This window comes from Emys orbicularis, chromosome 8 (assembly GCF_028017835.1).
Source record: "Emys orbicularis isolate rEmyOrb1 chromosome 8, rEmyOrb1.hap1, whole genome shotgun sequence".
Classification (NCBI taxonomy): Eukaryota; Metazoa; Chordata; order Testudines; family Emydidae; genus Emys; species Emys orbicularis.
This window is the reverse complement of record NC_088690.1, coordinates 99,135,736-99,154,979: the sequence shown is the minus strand read 5'-3', so window position 1 is coordinate 99,154,979 and position 19,244 is coordinate 99,135,736. Positions and strand designations below refer to the sequence as shown.

The 19,244-nt window shown below is 44.8% G+C and overlaps 1 protein-coding gene across 1 annotated transcript in view; it reads left to right on the top strand.

Annotated features, from left to right (window-relative positions):
* The window catches only part of PDLIM4 (PDZ and LIM domain 4), a 94,705-nt gene extending 90,671 nt beyond the window's left edge, over positions 1–4,034 (top strand). Inside the window, exons 6-7 of the mRNA XM_065409629.1 lie at positions 1,897–2,017; positions 3,830–4,034. Coding sequence (XP_065265701.1) covers positions 1,897–2,017; positions 3,830–4,034 — 326 coding nt within the window. The remainder of the gene's footprint in view (positions 1–1,896; positions 2,018–3,829) is intronic.
* The last annotated feature ends 15,210 nt before the right edge of the window (positions 4,035–19,244 follow it).

Below are 19,244 nucleotides of genomic sequence, written 5' to 3'. Positions count from 1 at the left end.
GCCTCTTGGGTTTAACAGTCTCATTGGGTTGCTTGGGCAGTCAGTCACGCATAGAGTGAGGGGCTGTCTTATTCCAAGTCTTCTGAAAACATTAGCACTATGTTTTACTCATGGGAGGCTGGGAGGGTCTTTGGTTTTCATGATCTTAGTTGTTTGATTGTAAAATCATGAGCAAGATCATGCTTTGGCTCAATGTCAATGGCTAAGATTCTGTCACTGTGCAAAGACAGAGAAATGATTAAAAGACCCTCCCAAAAAAAACACCCTGACTTTGGGAGGGAGACAGTTTTTTGGGCCCTTTGCTCACCTCTTAATTCTATAACTGAATAGCCTCCTCTACATTAACTGCAAACGGTTTCTATAAGGATGAAAGTACAGTCATGCTGGTAACTGCTGGAGCTGAAATGCACTGATCTGTCTTTCTGTGTTGAAAAGCAAAGCAAGTTGTCCTACCTGTTACGTCCTAATTCTAAAAGGGAAGAGGAGGTGTTTCTCTCATCCCCAAATCATTTGGGAAAATGAATTCTAAGCAAAAAGAAAGGGACGCACCACTGAGTAATGCAAGTCAGAAATATACTGTGTGAATCTGTTTGTAACAATAGGGACAAGTTCAATAAACAGCCTGGAAGAATGATACCCTGGTTGATTAAAAATGCTAAGAATTAACTTTTATATACACAGAATTTTTTTAAGCTGTAGTAGGCACTTTAGGGCAGAATCAAAGCTATTAAAGCTCCAAAGTAGCTGTGTGGTGAGTACTTATTCCTATTCAGCACAGCTCGTAAGCACGTGCTAAAGTCCCATGGGGGTCAATGAAATTTAAGCATGTGCCTAAAATTAAGCATATGCTTAAAGTTCTTTGCTGAATGGGGGCTTGGATGAGCATATTCAAAATTGCAGCTGTGATCTGGTGGGCGACAGGGGATTCTGGAAAACCTCGCAGTTAGTCGTGTACGTTGTTAAGTTTTATAGTTTTTGGCAATATGTACATGTATCTGTGTGAGTGAGTGTATACATTATATATAAACACTCATATGTATACTCTCTCTCTCTCTGTGTATATATATGTATTCACACACACACACTCATATGCTCATATATGAGAGAGAGTGCCAGTCACTATGCATAAAGCTTTCATTGCTTCCTTTTAGTTTGGCTGGTCTCCGATGTAAAACAAAACTTAATGCCAAGAAAAAAGTCAGCTTCTAACATGCTGTTTTACTTTTGTTTTAGGCTCACAAAAGTCTTCCTGACTCACGACAGATGTAATAAAACAAATAAATCTCCTAAGAAGAAAAATGCACTTAACTGTGTTATTGTTTGGTTTCTTTCTTTTTTTGGTTTGCCCTGTGCTCCAAAAGGTTTTAATCTTCTTCTCTTTGACTGGTCATAGATATAAAAAACAATACATCTAATCTTACTCAGATAGAACGCACTCCCTCTGTTCTGCTCTCTTATGATTTCATCAGTTTGCTTCTCTCTCCCCATCTCTGTCTCTTAGCTCCCAAAAAAGTCTGTCATACAAATTCAGCCCTCGTCTGTTTAGATTGATGGGGTCTGTTTAGATCATTGAGGATGTACGAGTAGATGGTGATGTGGTAATCAATGGTTATATTACAGCCATTTCATTGCTACCATTCTGAGCAGTTAGTTACTAACCCTGCTGGCTTCATTATGATGCACAATGGATTTATGTGAGACCTATCAGTGTTCTGTGAACTTAAATGCTGAACTTGCTAAAGTCTGATTGGTCCCACCATTTTCTTTGTTACGCAAATTGCAAGAAGAGTTTTCTGTTGCAATATGTATATCATGTTTTCCCAGGCAGAATCATCACATCTGTCCTCTAAAATAGAGGTCAACTTTTAATCTGTGTCTTTTCAAAACTCTTGGCAGGTGAAAAACTCGACCGACTCACTGGCCCAAGAAGCATCAAATCTCCAGTATCAAAACTTGGTGGTGCCATGTCTGGATTGCAGATGCTTCCTGAGTGCACCAGATGTGGAAATGGGATCGTGTAAGTACATGATCTCTCCATAGCATTAGAGGTCAATAACACCATGCAATGGAACAAGACAATTAACTATTCACAAGACCTCTATTGTGGTATTCATCTAATAGAAGTGGCTCTATTAATATTTACAGCAGAGTCCTCCAAGTCTTCATATTTTTTGCCAGCCAGACCTGTACACAAGATATAAAATTGGAATAAGGTGACATTCCCCAGCACAGTTTGGGTTGCCTTTTCAAGATGCAAAGAAATATGACCAGTACAGTGATGTATCAATGATTTCTAATGAAGCATATGATTTTACCATGCTTATTGTAATAAACTGGCCTAATGCATGTGAATGGCCCCAGACATTATTACAGCCCTTTATTATCCCACAACAGACCGAGTTCTCATTTGGCTCAAGTGGAAGAGGCCAGTGTTTTTCATGCTGAAGTTGCTCTGTTCAGTCCTAGTAGATGACTGCAGAGTCTGTAGGGCTTTGTCTGCTTGACTAGCCTGCGTGGTAGGCGGCTTGGGGGGGGGGGGTGTTGAGAAAGCTCCCACTGTTGCAATGTTGTATGCAGAATACGTCATTTAGAGCGAGTCCAAGTGGGGCTTTCTGACAACATGGTAAAAGTTCCTGTGCACTGTCCGTGTTCATGTTTCCATCCTTGCTATCACGGGGGGAGCGCAGTGGTGGGAGATCTCCCACAAATGGCTCGTGTAGACATTCGCATGTGAAAGGGCTAATGCTTTAGCCTAAGGGGATGGCTCCCTGCTCTCACAGACAGGTCTCCTTGCCATCATCCTGGCTGAATGTAGATACTCCAGACCAGTGGTTCTCAGCCTGCAGCCCATGGGCTTGCAGCCCACAATGGTAAACAGGTTGAGAACCATTGCTCCAGACCCAGCGTCATGCCAAGGCATGGGGTAAGGAATTCAGGCTGTTAGGCAACAACCCACAAGAGTAGGAAAGGGCTTACCATGTACATCCCCTTCAAGGTCCAATCCTGGAAGGTGCCAAGTGTCTCCGGGGAAGTGCTGGGTGTACAGAACACGAGGGAGACATGATCCCTAAACAGACAGACAAAAGTCAAGGCGGGGGAGGCAATATCTTTATTACAGAAGCTTACTAACATAAGTTGGTCCAGTAAAAGATATTACCTCACCCACCTGGGCCCTTGAGGGGCGGAGGTGGAGGGACAGCCTTATGCTGATAGGCTTTGAGAAAGAAATAGGTTTTCAAGGAAGAATGTAAAGAAGTAGCGGATACAGAAGTGCCACATTGGGATGGGAAGGGTGTCCCAGGCAAAGGTGACCATGTGGAAGGTGCTGTGGATACAGGCATGGGAGAAGGAAGCAAAGAGGACCACCAGGTTGAGAGGTGTGGGTGGGGCAAAAAAGGAGCTGGGGGGAACATGATGGAGAGGAGAGTTGAGCAGCACCTTGAAGCTGAGGAGAACTCGATGCAGAAGGCAGTGAGGAGCCAGTCCAGGGCTTCAGGCACTGACGTTAACAGGGATTTTGCTACTGACATCAATGGGAGCAGGATTGGGCCCTTGAAGGAGAGATTGAGATGATAGGAGCAATGGCTGAGGGAGAGAATTTTCACCGTGGGATTTTAGATGGCCAGCAGGAGGAGCAAAGGGGGTGTTAGAGACCGAGGCAGAAGAGGTTGCAGGGGTCAAATGATATCTTCAAAATGCCACTAAATGCCATTTACTTTCATGTTTCTTTGCTATGCTGGGCAGTGGAACAAACTGCTCCAGAGTGCGCTCACTGTTGCTTTTGACATCAGCTTGGTGTGTAATCTGTCTTCTCTCCTATGCTCAACAGAGGGACCATTGTCAAAGCTCGGGACAAGCTCTACCACCCAGAATGTTTCATGTGCAATGACTGTGGCCTAAACCTGAAGCAGAGGGGATATTTCTTCATCGAGGAGCAGCTGTACTGCGAAACGCACGCAAAGGAAAGGGTTAAGCCCCCCGAAGGATATGATGTTGTCGCTGTTTATCCAAACGCAAAAGTCGAACTTGTCTAAGTGCATACTCTATTCCTGGAGAGGTCAAAAGGCAACTCGCCCACCCACATGCACGCCGCTAGTTTTAAAATATGTCTGTAATCAACTCCGATTACTAGCGTCTCAGTAAAATGCCTATTCAGAGATAAAGCGGTTTACACTAGGGATCTCAAGGGGATGGTGTTGAAAGCATATGAACAGATTTTTTCCTTCCTTTTGACGCTCTGCTTTTGGGTTGTTGTGCTGGGGGGGGTTAAATAAGTTCTGCCATGGCCTTGTCCAAGTTCTGTGTAAATACTGATTAATGTTCTACTATGTTTCATATAAAACCAGTATTCTTTTTTTTCCTCTTCATTTTAAAATGTAAGGAAAACATTTTAAAAGCTCAAAGGAAATAAGGCACTTTAACAAGAGAAACTAACTTTTATTGCATTGCTTTAGATCCGTACCTTTCAATAACACATTGAGACCATGTGGAAGCTATGTTCCTGCAATGCAGCACGGTGGTGGGGTGGAGAGAGTTTCAGACAAGATCTGATATTAAGCAGAGATGACTGTCCTGGGCAAAAATGAACTTTTTAAAAAGCAGCCACAGTGAAATTCACTAGTTACATGACATGGCATTGACCTGATCTGCAGACCTGATCCAGGTTTCAATCAAAAAGGATTGTGCACCTACATTCTGCTATAACAGTGGTTCTCAAACTTTTGTACTGGTGACCCCTTTCACATAGCAAGCGTCTGAGTGCGACCCTCCTTATAAATTAAAAACACTTTTTAATATATTTAACACCATTATAAATACTGGAGGCAAAGCGGGGCTTGGGGTGGAGGCTGACAGCTTGCAACCCCCCATGTAATAACCTCATGACCTCCGAGGGGTCCCGACCCCCAGTTTGAGAACCCCTGTGCTATAAGGTTTGCTTTTCTGTTTCCTTATAGTTCCTGGAATTCTCTAGTTATCTAATGCTTAGGACCCCGAAATAGTACGGGGCTGCCTGGGTGATTCCTGAACTGGTCTTCAGCTCCTAAGTTTGACTGCCTTGTTCTTCCCCCAGCAAAGGGTATCTTTGTTTTTGTTCACCATAGGTCTGATCCAGCTTTTGCTGTTTTCAGTGGCCCCTAGAATTGTACAGCAGCGCTTAAAACCACCTTCCATTCTGGCTCTCTGTAATTTCACAGCTGTGGAACCAATAGCAAAATCCATCAAGAACTTAGCAAGTTACATCAGAACTGGTAAATGCAGCTACTCTTCCTGATCTAGAGTGAGTGGGATCCGATTCGGGCCCACTGCTGCTCAGCGCAAACCTGAGCCGTTAACAAGGTTTGGTTTCCCTTTTGTTTTGGGGAAATGTTTGGTTTTGTCGGCAGAGATGTTTTGTTCTGGTGTTTGGAGGATTTTATTTTCCTTGGGCATCCTGCTGGAACGGCATTTGACATCCAATATTGGCTGAATGTTGGGCCGTTTTGTAAGCTGTGAGCTGAGATTTGGCTGCTTGATTGCCACTCCTGCTAATGGAAGCCATGTGGCCAATTTCCCCTGTGCACTGCTTTGGAAACCTTACCCCTGCATTACCAGCACATTAAAAATAAGAAGCCTGGAAACATTTTTCTTTTAGAAAGGTCATGTGTGCTGTTGCTGATCTCTCCCATTGGAAGAGGCAGTAGGATGCAGTTGCCACAATAACCACCATACACTAGGCAGCTCATGAGATTAGTCCACCCTTATGAATTGAATTTGCCCTTCAGAGAGAGGTAGAGTGCATTCCACTGAAAACTGGTGGACTGTAGTTCCCCCAACTCCCTTTGGGATCAGTGGGGGTTGGAGACACTCAGCTTGCTGGAATATCTGACCTTTGAACCATAGACGTGGTTTAAGAACAGAACGGAAAACAAATCACCTTTTATCTGTGTCAGAAAGCCGAACGTTGAACTGCATGTTGCCAGGGTTACCGTATCCTGGTTATAGTTCTGGTCTTTTTCTTAGCAGTTAAAGAGCATCAACAGTAACTCTTGAGAAACACAAGACCTCCCCACGGCATTCCACACGGCTCCTAGTAAAACATTCAGTGCAAACATTCAGTTCCGTTCCGGGCAGATCATAGGTTTTGATCACTTCCCAGAAAAGAATGTGTTGTGGTTTGAATTGGACAGTCCAGGACAGCATTATTGATCAATATCAAAAAGAGTTACTATCTGATGGGGCGTGCTATTTCTGCCTAGGAGCAATAGCCCCTTTCCCCTACTCCAGCCCCTTAGTGCCAGGGTCAGCTTCAGGTTTTTTGCCGCCCCAAGCGGCGAAGTGAAGAAAAAAAAAAAAAAAGATAAAGCCGATCGGCGGCATTTCGGCGGCAGCTCAAAGAGGAAGAGAGGGACTGAGGGACTTGCCGCCGAAGACCCGGGCGTGCCGCCCCTTTCCATTGGCTGCCCCAAGCACCTGCTGCCTTTGCTGGTGCCTGGAGCCGGCCATGCTTAGTGCAGAGAATTGTGAGGAAAGCAAAACATGGCACTCTGATACACAGCTGCCTCTTCTGGGCAGGCACAAACGAGTATAGATGGGGCAACCGGCCTGCCCCTCTTTCTCCTAAAAGGGGTCTGAGAAATGGGGTCTCAGAAGAAGGTCAGAAAAAAAGATCTGTTGGCTAGTGCTAGGCATAGAAATCACCTGTAGAAATCATCCTTCCTATGGCTGTTACATCACACGGTGACACAGAGAGGCTGTGAGGGTTTGAGTGGCATATTCTTTATTCTGTCTGAAGCTATGATGGATCACAGGAGGGAGGTAGAAATGGGACACATGGTTAACCGTGTATTGGTGAAACCGGTTGCTGGCATAGCGCTGGTATTCAAGGTTTCCTAGTGCTGAATGTGCTGTAGTATTGGCAGGCTGCATGAGAAGCCAGGGTCAGGAAATCCTGAGTCCAGGTGCCACTTAACAGCCACAGACAAGTCTGGCTGCTACTGTTCATGTATGTCTAACTCATTTGCAGGAATTCTTCTGGTGGCAGGGTGAGGGCATTTCTCTGTGTGAGAGAGTGAGGGTCATTCCAGCTGACAGCAGCATGTCCATTCTCGCTTTTGTTTCATGCACTCGGGGATCAGTGATTTACAGCGGTGCTAGTGGAAATGAGAGCCTAATAGCATGGCTTAAAGCTTGACATTTTGGTAAATAAGGGCTGGCTCTTTTTTTTTTTTTTCCTTCTTCAGAGTTATGCAGTTTAATCCTGAGCAACAATGCACCTTCCATGCCCGGCCTGAACTTCCCCCAAACAAAAGTTACCCATCCCGCAGAATGGAGCAGTAGTTTTATAATGTGGTTTAGACAGTAGCTTGTTTTCGCTTGTGATCTGTTCAGGATTTGAACCCAGTGTTCGTCCCAAGAGACAAAAGGCCATGGCACTGATGCACTGTCCCTTAGCACCATGTGTTTCTCCTGGTAATGGAAAATACCCTTCCCCCTTTACTATCCTGTGCTCACCATCAAAACCTGCATCAGGTCTGCAAAAAGAACAGGAGTACTTGTGGCACCTTAGAGACTAACAAATTTATTAGAGCATAAGCTTTCGTGGGCTACAGCCCACTTCTTCCGATGCATATAGAGTGAAACATATATTGAGGAGATATATATACACACATACAGAGAGCATGAACAGGTGGGAGTTGTCTTACCAACTCTGAGAGTCCAATTAAGTAAGAGAAAAAAACTTTTGAAGTGATAATCAAGATAGCTCAGTACAGACAGTTTGATAAGAAGTGTGAGAATACTTACAAGGGGAGATAGATTCAATGTTTGTAATGGCTCAGCCATTCCCAGTCCTTATTTAATCCTGAGTTGATTGTATCTAGTTTGCATATCAATTCCAGCTCAGCAGTCTCTCGTTGGAGTCTGTTTTTGAAGTTTTTCTGTTGTAAGATAGCCACCCGCAGGTCTGTCATTGAATGGCCAGACAGGTTAAAGTGTTCTCCCACTGGTTTTTGAGTATTATGATTCCTGATGTCAGATTTGTGTCCATTAATTCTTTTGCGTAGAGACTGTCCGGTTTGGCCAATGTACATGGCAGAGGGTCATTGCTGGCACATGATGGCATATATCACATTGGTAGATGTGCAGGTGAACGAGCCCCTGATGGTATGGCTGATGTGATTAGGCCCTATGGTGATGCATCCGAAGAAGTGGGCTGTAGCCCACGAAAGCTTATGCTCTAATAAATTTGTTAGTCTCTAAGGTGCCACAAGTACTCCTGTTTTTTTTGCGGATACAGACTAACACGGCTGCTACTCTGAAACCTGCATCAGGTCTGTAAATCCATCCACATCCTGGTTTGCAACTCCCTTCAGTGAGGAGCGGGTTTAATGATTATGGTGCAGGCAACATAAGGGGGTTCTGTCACATAGATAGCTAAGTATAGGTCTCCTCTTACATATGCTTAGTCTTTCTTAAGGAATGGGACCATATGAACATTAATACTTTGGACAAGTGTAAATGATTAGCTGTACTGCTAAACTCCTAATCAAGTATAAAATATTATTGCACTGTGTTTGCCCGCCACTACCGGAAGCTTATTACGTTGCAATTGTCATTCACATTCATTTGTACTTAGTTTATTAACCTCGGCCCGGCTTACTGGGCCCGACGTAATTGGTTATAATAGGTTTTGTGAAGTGGGCGCCTGCCTTACCTGGTTTTGGGGTTGCGTTCGGGTATTTACGTACTGATGTATCATCGCTGACAATTGGTCTCTTTGCACTTCCTCTATAAATATTGCTTGTGGCTCATTTCCTCTAGCTTTATTGCTCCACTTAAAAGTTTAAATCTGTTAGTCTTTAAGGTGCCACCAGACTCCTTGTTGTTTTTGTAGATACAGACTAACACGGCTACCCGCTGATACTTAAAAGTTCATGTTCATTTTCTCATGTGCCCTTTAGCTAATTGTCTGCTTAATGAGAAATCATGATAATCCAGGACTAGGAGTCAAGAGATATGGGGTGTGCTGCCAGTCGTGCCTGGGGCAAGTCACTTAACCCTGCTCTCTGCCTCGGTTTCCCCATGTGTAAAATGAGTGTAAGACTTCTTCATATGGTTGTTGTGAAGCTGAGTTCATGTTGTCAAGCACCTTGACATACTCAGATGGAAGGTATCATTTTAATAATGAAGTATCTTTTTAATCAAACACCAAGATTTAAGATTGTAAAGTCGTTTTCCCCTATTGTAAGTGCCCTCTCTCAGAAAGCCATTGCGTAATATGAGGTACGGGACACAAGCATGTGTGCCCATTGGATTTGCTTGACTTGAAACAGACACTTTACATCCTTCTGGCTCCCACAGAAAAATAAATAGTCAAACATCCTCTTCAGGCCTTTACCCATTTTCTCATTATTCAAATATTTGTGGCAACAAAGAATGATAGTTAATGCCTGATAGGCACGTGTAATAATAATCATATGGGGACCTGGCAATAAGTCGGAAGCATAGGGACATAGAGCAGAACATGGAAGTTTCTGAACAAACAGGATTGAGTGCAGAGTTGACTGGGCAGGAGGAAGTGTACTACGAGACTGGCCTACCCAGCTTTCCAAATGTATTGTTGTGAGAACGACGTATTTGTCAGGTTGAGCCATCTACCACTTTCCAGCACCTCTGTCTCCTGTTCAGCTCCATTTGTAAGGCGGTTTTTCACACTGCAGGTGTCCAGCATACTCTTCAGATGTGTTGTAACACTAACATGAGGCACCACCTTAGACATTCATAAATTGCTTCATTACCCTTGCGTTTGAATGTATAAATCAAGCAAACCATTCACTTAGGCATACTCAGTGGTCTCGTTTAGCTTTTATATAAATAACTGCTGGCAAGATCTGACCTTAGGGATTCAAACTTACCTCTCTTTTCATTTGAAAATAAGTTCCCACAAATCAAAATTTCCATACACTTGTCTCATGGCCACTCTTTCTTATGAGTAATCAACTCATTTGCTCCCCTGAGTAGCTTAAAAATGGAGCCACCTCACACAATAATATCCTGTGGTAAATTAGTTCCTGGACTGATTCCATTTCGCTTACATTATTTGTCTCGTAACAAATGACTAAAACCAGACTGCTGTTCTACCTGCCGTACCAGGCTAGTGACAAGAATGAACCTTGTAAATACCGTAAGTGTCTGTTAACTCTATTATTTAACTCTGTAAAGCATTTGGGGGAGAGCGTTTGTATGAAATACAAAATAAAGTTGTACTGTCAGTTTCCTGTCTCACATTCTTTATAGTTGGGTTGATGGTTTATCGAGCAATGAAGCTCCCTGTTGTCCCATTAGGGCATGCAAAGCGTGTGCATATTGTTCCCACAGTGTCCAAACGCAGGTGGATACAGGGTATGCCATTATATAAACAGAAGGTACATGTTCTCGGTGCAGATTTCCTTTGGGAAATGTTATTGATTTATTGTGTTTGCAGTATTGTTGTAGTCGTGTTGCTCCCATGATATTAGAGAGACAAGGGGGGCGAGGTAATATCTTTTACTGGACCAGCTGCTGTTGGTGGAAGTTTCAAACTCCACAGAGCTCTTCTTCAGGCCAGACCTAAAGAAGAGCTCTGTGTAGTTTGAAAGTTTGTATCTTCCAGCAACAGAAGTTGGTCCAGTAAAAGATATTACCTCATCGACCTTGTCTTGGTTATTGATTTATGGCCATATTATTTCCTAAAGGTTACAGTATTTTTGTGGTATGGGAGCAAAGAGCCTCATGTACGCAGTGGGATTAATGCTGTTTGAATTTGTATGCACATAGTTTTTATTCTTTATGCAGAAGAGCTATCATTGCTTTATGCTTGCATGTCCATCATCTCTGCAAAAGGAATGAACAGTGTGTAGTTGGATTAAGAATGCTCATTGTGCCTCTATTGCTAACTCATTCTTGTGTTAAAGAGGACTATGCACCTGAGTCTGTATGTAAGCATCTAAGTAACTTTACTCACAGGTTTACTCTCATTGCATTTAATGGGATTAATTGACTGAGTGAAGTTACTCATAAAATCATAGAAGTGTAGAACTGGAAGGGGCCTCATTAGCTCATCTAGTCCAGTCCCCTGCCCTGAAGGCAGGACTATGTAGCAACTAAACCATTCCTCACAGGTGTTTGTCTAACCTGTTTTTAAAAACCTCCAATGACGGAGATTCCACAACCTCCCTGGGCAATTTGTTCCAGTGCTTCACTACCCTGACAGTCAGTTTTTTCCTAATGTCCAACCTAAACCTCCCTTGCTGCAATTTAAGCCCTTTGCCTCTTGTCCTATCCTCAGAGGTTAACGAGAACAATTTTTCACCCTCCTCCTTGTAATAACCTTTTATGTACTTCAAAACTCTTATCAAGTCCCCCCCTCAGTCCTCTCTTTTCCAAACTAAACAAACCCAGTTTTTTCAATCTTTCCTTTATAGGTCATGTTTTCTAGACCTTTAATCATGTTTGTTGCTCTGGACTTTCTCCAATTTGACCACATCTTTCCTGAAATGTGGCGTCCAGAACTGGACTCATGTAAGCATTGGCAGGATCCACCCCAAGAGAAGCGTCCTGCAATGCCAAATGGAACAGTTCAGAATTGCAATGGAGTTTTCACTTAATTAACTGTTAACTCTGTGAGATCCCCTTCCTCAGCTCTAACATAGGCTGGCTGCCCACAGCCCAACGTGGCCATAGGGGCATCCCAGCCATTCCCCCCTTATCCCAAAAAGAATCATGCATCGGGGTCTCAGAGAGGAGCAGTGCAGGAGATATTCTAGTGGAGCCAGGAATCCTCAGAGAGCCAGGTTTACTGCCTAAAGAGCTGCTTTTTGCTGCCAGAGCAACTCAGAGTCGTCAGAGTCAGGTCCAGGATATAAGCCCTAGATTACTGCTGGCAGAGCGGTGCTGGGGCAGGCGTCACTACTAAAGAATTTGGTTGGAGATCCTTTTCTTCAAGAGATGATGGCTCTGTTATTTTGACCATTGAGTTTCTCATCTGTAAAAACACCCTGGATGGATATGAAGAGAGTTGCCCACAATGAGGTTTAATGTGCACAATACCAAACCCCTTTCACTGAGGCCAGAACATGAACTCAGAAGGTTTTGTAAGGTCCTGTCTCATCTCCCTGTGATTCAGCCTTGCTCACAAGTCTGTTTATTTTGTTTACAGCTGTAGATATTTTAGTACAGGATCCGGATGGAGGGTTTCATTTGTGAGGACACAATATGAAGTAAGAAATGTGCAGATGCTGCCTGGGTTATGGCTGATAGTAGCATTCTCTGCCCTTTACTACTGGGCTTTGAAAAGGGCAAATCTGTTTAAATGTAAAGAAAAATCAATCAAAAAGATTTTGTTCCTAATTCCAGGTGCACTCACAAGAGTCTTGATATCAAGGTTCACCTTCCCAGGCTCTGAAGTGCAGTAGGATATACACGTACAAGTAGAGAATGAATGCAAGGAGTATCTGATACTCCATCCTCAGTGCCTGGATGAGGCCCATCACCGTAGTCATTGCTGGAATGGATACTGAGTCTCTCAGTAGCTCTGATAATCTGGAGGTGGACAAAGAAATAGCTGAGAACTACCATGTATCATTGTGGACCCAAAATCCTTCTCCGAACGATCTGGCATGAGGGCAACTTTGCTCTAAACTGCAAAATCACTACAGATTGAGACTGAGCAGTGACTGTCCCAAGATGGCTCCTCTCTTATGCAGACACATGCGGGTTTGAGGTATATGTTGATTCTTTGCTTTCGCCTTTTCTCCAGCCTGCATTACAATTTTGATCCAATGCCCCTGGGCCTTTTGGTACAAAACTATAATTTTTCCTTTGTCCGGAGCTCATGTCTCGCCTCTGCCCATATTAACTCCTACAAAAGGCGAATGGAAGCAGTCAACAGCTGCAGCCAAGCAGAGGGACAGATGTGAACATGTTCTGGTCCTCACAGGCTGAGTACAGAGGGTCACTTTGGCTGCGGCTATCTACTATAAATGTGTTTTCTCCTTTCAGTCTACAAGCTGGTCTTAAGACCCAGCAAAGTGATCATCTGACAGCTGTTAGGAGCCCAGTGCAGAATGCGTTAGTGGTCTCAGCCCAGAACCCATAAAACCACTGCTAAAGTTGGCACCATGTAAGTCTTAGCAAGGAGGCCAAGAACTGAATGGGCATAAAGACCAAACGGTCCTCAGCGCTGCACGTACTTGCTCCAGAACAAAGTTGAGGCACACGAGCAGGGCGGGGTGGGTGGCAGTGTTCCATATATCTATCAAATGAACAATCAGGAAAAGGGAATTATTTGTGTATGAAACAGAAAGCACTGGATTCCAGTTTATATTTGACAGTAAATAATTAGGATGAGCAGAGGAAAAGCATCAAGCAGAAATATAGGGACCTCCAGACATTGGCGCACATTCAATCGGGGGCTCAAATCCAGTGGCAGGCAGGCTTAACTGACAAGGGCACAGCTCCAGATACTTTGTCACCTGCTCAAAACAGTGCAAATCATAAGATTAAGGAAGATTTGGCATGCTCGGTAGCTAACATAGCGAAGGACATTTTCTGGAAAATCTTGCTTGGGAAGAATTTCTGAATGTACGTGTAAGGCAAAGGAGAAAAAAAACCCAAACTATGAGTCAATATAAAAGTGAAGCAATATTTTACAAATGTCCTTCTTTTATTCTTCACTCCTAGTTCACCAGCTTCAATCCCGCCCAGATTGTTAGTTACGGAAAGTTGTTACTTGTTGCTGACTTGGGTGGCTAATGTGAAATTAATTTGGCCACAGTTCAGCTCCTGCTGGACAGATGTCTTCAGCATAAAAGCCACTACCACCAACGGTATCAGTTGTAATTGGGAGCCTGAGCAGCAGAGCCTAAGGACCGAATGGGCCATAAATTGAAATAACCTGTCATAGTTGGAAGTTGTACCTCCCTTTCCTTAGGTGCATTGACAAGCCAATGTGGAGGAACCTCCAGCAGCTCCCCCTGTCCCGTATCTGCCCTGTGGATAGTGGGGTTTGATCTTCATGGCTATCAAACTAGCGCCTTGTAGGAGCACTCAACTCACAGGAAACCCTTTTTGTTTACAAAAAAACTACATAAGAAAAAAGTGGAGGCCACGAAACATCTGCCACTGAATAATCATCGGGCACAAAATAAGTGCAGAGGGACTAGGAAGAAACCTCCAAACATGTCCAACTGTGACCTAAATGAAGCCTGTAAACTGCTCCAAGCTTCTAGGTTTAGGCTGTGACTTGTACTGGATTTATCAGTTGGTTTCAAAAGCTCAAAGGACATTTTGAAAACACACACCCACTAATTCTCCAAAAGCTTAGGACCAAGAACTCCCTTTCTAAACACAGACCATTAAACGTTACTAAGCAGCCAGATGCGAAATGGCAGAACATAGGTGGGTTTGCCAGCTTCCGCCTCCCCCATCCCCAAACAAAATGTAGGTGGGGAAACAGAACCCTTTCCTAATTCAATCACTGATGGGAAATACAAACAAATGTTACCTTTAAATATTTTTAAACTTGTTTGGACCTAATGAGCTGCTTGACGATGATGAGTCCACATCCCATCCCAGCTGGTAATTGTTATCTGGACTTTATCATCTCATTACAATCCAAGTTGAGTCTGTATGATTGGCCTGTTGCTGCTTTTCACCATACCATAATTTATTGCCTAGGCCTGCTAGGAGCTGGAGATCTTAGACCACAGAGGGGTTCAGCTTGCCTTTTACTAGCACACTGGGAACTGACATGCTATTGTTTTGCTTCGTTATGCTTTTAAAAAAGAAACTGGTGCATCTAATGTGCTTTTGAAGGGGATCAGATGCACTTGGCAAACTGTTGCTACTGCTGCAACTTCCACAGCAGTTTCTTTGCCTGTGAGACTCTCTTCAGTCTTCCCAGAACTCCAAGGTAAGTTACATAATGCTGCTTTTCCTCCTCTTCCCCCCTCTCCCCCCAGCTAGACCCTAATACAAGATTAAATTATTGCAGCAACTTTTCCCTGATAGGAGGAGCTTTTCATAAAAGGGACTGACTTTCTCAGAAGTCCCTTACTGTTTTAAGCTTGACCCTAGTGCAGTGTCCGCTTCTCTCCCAGCCAAGTCCTGTTTGCTGTTTACTTCTGTGATCATTTCTGTCTTGAGGGAAATGGGCTGATTTCCTAGGCAGGACAGGGCAAGGACACTGAAGGGAAACAACATGTTCAAGGCCAGATTCTGTGCTGTGTTTTCAGAGAGAAGCCATGCAGAGCCCTCGGCACAGAGAGACGGGGGACAAAGACCGCTTTATGCTACCCAGGTTCTGGATGGCTTCGGGGGCAAAACGCCCCTGCTGCATGGTACAGCAGCTCCAGGGTCTGCCTTGCAGACCCTGACATTCAAAAGTCAGGAAAATTAACAGCTAAGGATCCTTGCATCATTCTTCAGTCCCTTGCCTCGCAGCCAGGGCTGGTGCAAGGAAGTTTCGCGCCCTAGGCAAAACTTCCACCTTGCGCCCCCCCACCCAGCCCTGCGGCAGCTCCCCGCCCCCCCTCCACCCTGAGGTGCCCCCCCGCAGCAGCTCCCCCTCCTGCCCTGAGGTGCCCCCCTGCGGCAGCTTGCCCCCCCTCCCCCCGGGGAGCCGTGCGGGAGCTCCCCACCCCAGCTCACCTCTGCTCCGCCTCCTCCCCAAGCACGCCGCCCCTGGTCTAATTCTCCTCCTCTCCCAGGCTTGTGGTGCCAAACAGCTGATTGGCGCTGCAAGCCTGGGAGGCGGGAAAAGTGGAGCGGCCGCTATGCTGGGAGACGCAGTCTGAGCCGCACGTGTCAGCGCGCCACCGGCAGCCCAGCCCAGGAACCCTGTTTTAAAAAAAAAAAAATTGGGGGCACTGCTTTTTGGCGCCCCCAAATCTTGGCGCCCTAGGCAACCGCCTAGTTTACCTTAATGGTAGCACCGGCCCTGCTCGCAGCTGGGTGGCGCAGACCTGTTAGAGCCACAAATCCTGGGTACAAGCAGACGTGAGAGCCTGATTTTCAGAAGTGTTGCGCACCTGCTGCTCTAATCAAATTTCATAAGAGCTTCTGGTGCTTTGCACATCTGAAAAATCAAGTCCCATTGATTCTCCTCTCCTGTGTAACTTCTTGGGCCTGATTCCTGTTCCTGCTCTGGTTTCTTTGTGCACCCCTACACAGTCATGGAGTAGGAGGGGGAATGGCTAGTGTATTTTGAGCCCTGGCAATTCTAGGCTGCAGAGCAACCCCTGGGCTGCTCTAATTTACACTGCTGGCCCCTGAAGCGGCCTAGATTCTCAAGGCACTTCCCTCCCATGTCTGGATTTCATCTCTGCTGTGTCTCCTGAGAGGCACGGAACCGAACAGGTCCCATCGACTTCCATAGATCTAGCAGCATAAGAAAGTAGAGAATCGAGCCCCGAGTGGTGGATTCCACATCTAATTTCTGTGCTCCGGCTGAAGTAGAAACGGGGTAGTTGCGCATGGTAGTAAAGGTTTACTTTGCTTTTTCATGGTGGTAAAGAGCAAACAATATTAGTGAAAAGGCCAAGTGCTGTTGACTGGCTTCTATTTGGTCTCAATATTTCTCGTCCCAGAGCATGAGCAAAACAAGCATCTGCGCCTACAAAAACAATCTGCACTGTTGATGCGGGGGAGCTATACACAAGATGGGTGGCCTGCGAACTAACCTAGCATCCGTCGCTGCAAACGGAGGCATGTTTGCTCTCTCCTTCCTGTCTCCGTCTGTTCTTTTTTTAATATTTTACAGAGGGCCCTTATTTATTAGGCCCTAGTCCTGGCGACACTTGAACAACATTACAGACATGAATAGGCCTGTTGAGTGTGTGGGTTGGGATTTTGGGGTTGTTGTGTTTTTTTTTTTTTTTTTTTTTTTTTTTTTTTTGCATCACTTTGCAATTCTGCTATTTCACAGACGTGGCCTGCACAGTGGGGGTGGTTCCACTTTGCTCCAAACAAAATCTGCCGGCACATTGTGTAAGGGCAAACTCACTCCCTTCTTGGGGCCAGGATTTATTAACAAGACTACTAATAATAACCCTATGAATTCCCATCTTGGCTATTATTAGGATTCCTCTTGTGGGACCTCTCGGACCCAGACTTTTGTCCCCCTGCCCATCTCTCTATGTCCAGGAGCAACGGATGAGTTATAACTGCCACGGTGCATCAGAAAGAATCACTTCCCAGGCTTCTGATGTCAGACAGGATGGGCCACTACAGCCCTGCCATCTTGTGCCAGGACCCAATCCTGTTCCCAGTGAAGTTCACATTAAAACTCCCAGTGACTTCCTGTGATTTAGCTTAGGTCCCTCTATTTGCATTCTGCTGCTTTGACATACATTTAGGCTGAGGTTTTTCAAAGCAGCCTAGAGGATTTACATGCACCGCTGACAATTGTGCCTCTAAATCACCCAGACAGTGTTGAAAATCTCAGCCTCTATTGTTGTTGTTTTTTTTTTCTTTTTCTTCTTCTTCCTGTTATGCCATGAATATTTTTTGTGGTATCCCAGGTTGACTCTGTTTGCTGCTAAATTTCAACGGCTCCTTTAGCTGTGTACTGGACACACTAAATCTCAAGGTTCCTGATCTCCAGAGAATGCCAATAAAATCAGAGAATTGATTTTTTTCCAGTAAACAGCTTTTACATTTACCTGTTTCACTCCATTACCCAGAAAGAGGATGGAATGGTCCATCTGAACTGGTTAGTTTGCTCTGTTGAGTTACAGTACATAGAAGCTCTGATTACTGTGATATAATCGGCATACGATCTGCAGATGTTGCTGGTTTTCCTGGAGAATATTTTCCTTAAACCACATCTGTAAAAATGCTTCTCATAAAGCATGAAGTCACTCTCTTTTTTTCAGTCACTGGAACACATCATATATCCCAAACTGAACTGCTATGATAACATGTTCTAAATTTAAACCTGAAAAGCCAGCGCTACACAAAGAGGATTTTACTACTCTGTTCGGTACTTCCCAACCTGCCAGTGTCCATTCTGGAAGCCATCATAGAAATAGAAGACCACAGGGCTGAAAAAGGAACTGCAGGAAGTAGAGTATTTAAAATTAATAGTTGAGGGGTTTTGGAGATTATGCCCCTCCCACCTGTTGCACAAAAGCGGGAAAGGGTCACTGTCCCCATTTCCATTGGGTTGTTTTGTTTTTTTAAGGCCAGAAGGGATAACATGCCGGTTTGTAATGTGGGCTGTAGACTTTCACCACCGACCCTGGAGTTTCAGAATTGTACAGATGGGCAAATTGAGGCCCAGAATAGTTAAGGCAAAATGTCAAACTTGCCTCAATTGTGAGGTGCCCTCTTTGAGACACCCACATCTTCAACTGAAATCAGTGGGCCAGGCGGGTGCTCAGCAACTGTGAAAATCAGGGCCTGGGGGTCTCAGGCCTGGTCCACACTGTGGGGGGATCGATCTAAGATACGCAACTTCCGCTACAAGAATAGCATAGCTGAAGTCGACGTATCTTAGATCGAATTTAAATTACTTACTTTGCGTCCTCGCAGCGCAGCTCCCCCGTCAACTTTGCTTCCGCCTCTCGCCGAGCTGAAATTCAGCAGTCGACGGGAGAGCGATCGGGGTTTGATTGATCACGTCTACGCTACACGCGATAAATCGATCCCCGATAGATAGACCGCTACCCGCCGATCCGGCGGGTAGTGTAGATGTATCCTCAGGCTGGGCCCACTAAAACGGAGGCAGCTAAAATTAAGGGGTACTCTTAAAAATGTTGGTGTCAGTATCTTGCCCACAAAGCAAGGCAGAGGCAGGAACAGTACCCAGTTCTCCTGACCTTCGTGTCCAACTTCCATTACTGGGCCATGCAGTATATTTAATTTACAAACACCCAGCCGTGGATACTGTCTAAGAAATACATGTACCTAGGCTAGTTTTTGTTTTACCCATCATATTACCATTTTAGGGCCAGAACCTCTAACTGGATCCTCCTGGTGTCCAGAGACTTTCATCCACATCGAGCCCTGCTGACCTAGCCCTGTCCAGCTATAGTGCTGCAAAATGCCTCATTGCAGACAAGCCTTGAGCAAATCTCTAGGTTGCAGCTGTGACTGTCTGCAGGTTGCTTTGCTTGAAGCCTTTTGCTGAAGGAAAAAGAAAAATCTGGACTTGAACAGATATTCCCCTACAACAGTTCCTGCTTTCAAGTAGTTGTCTAGTGCAGTGGGAGGGGTTGCATGGGCTT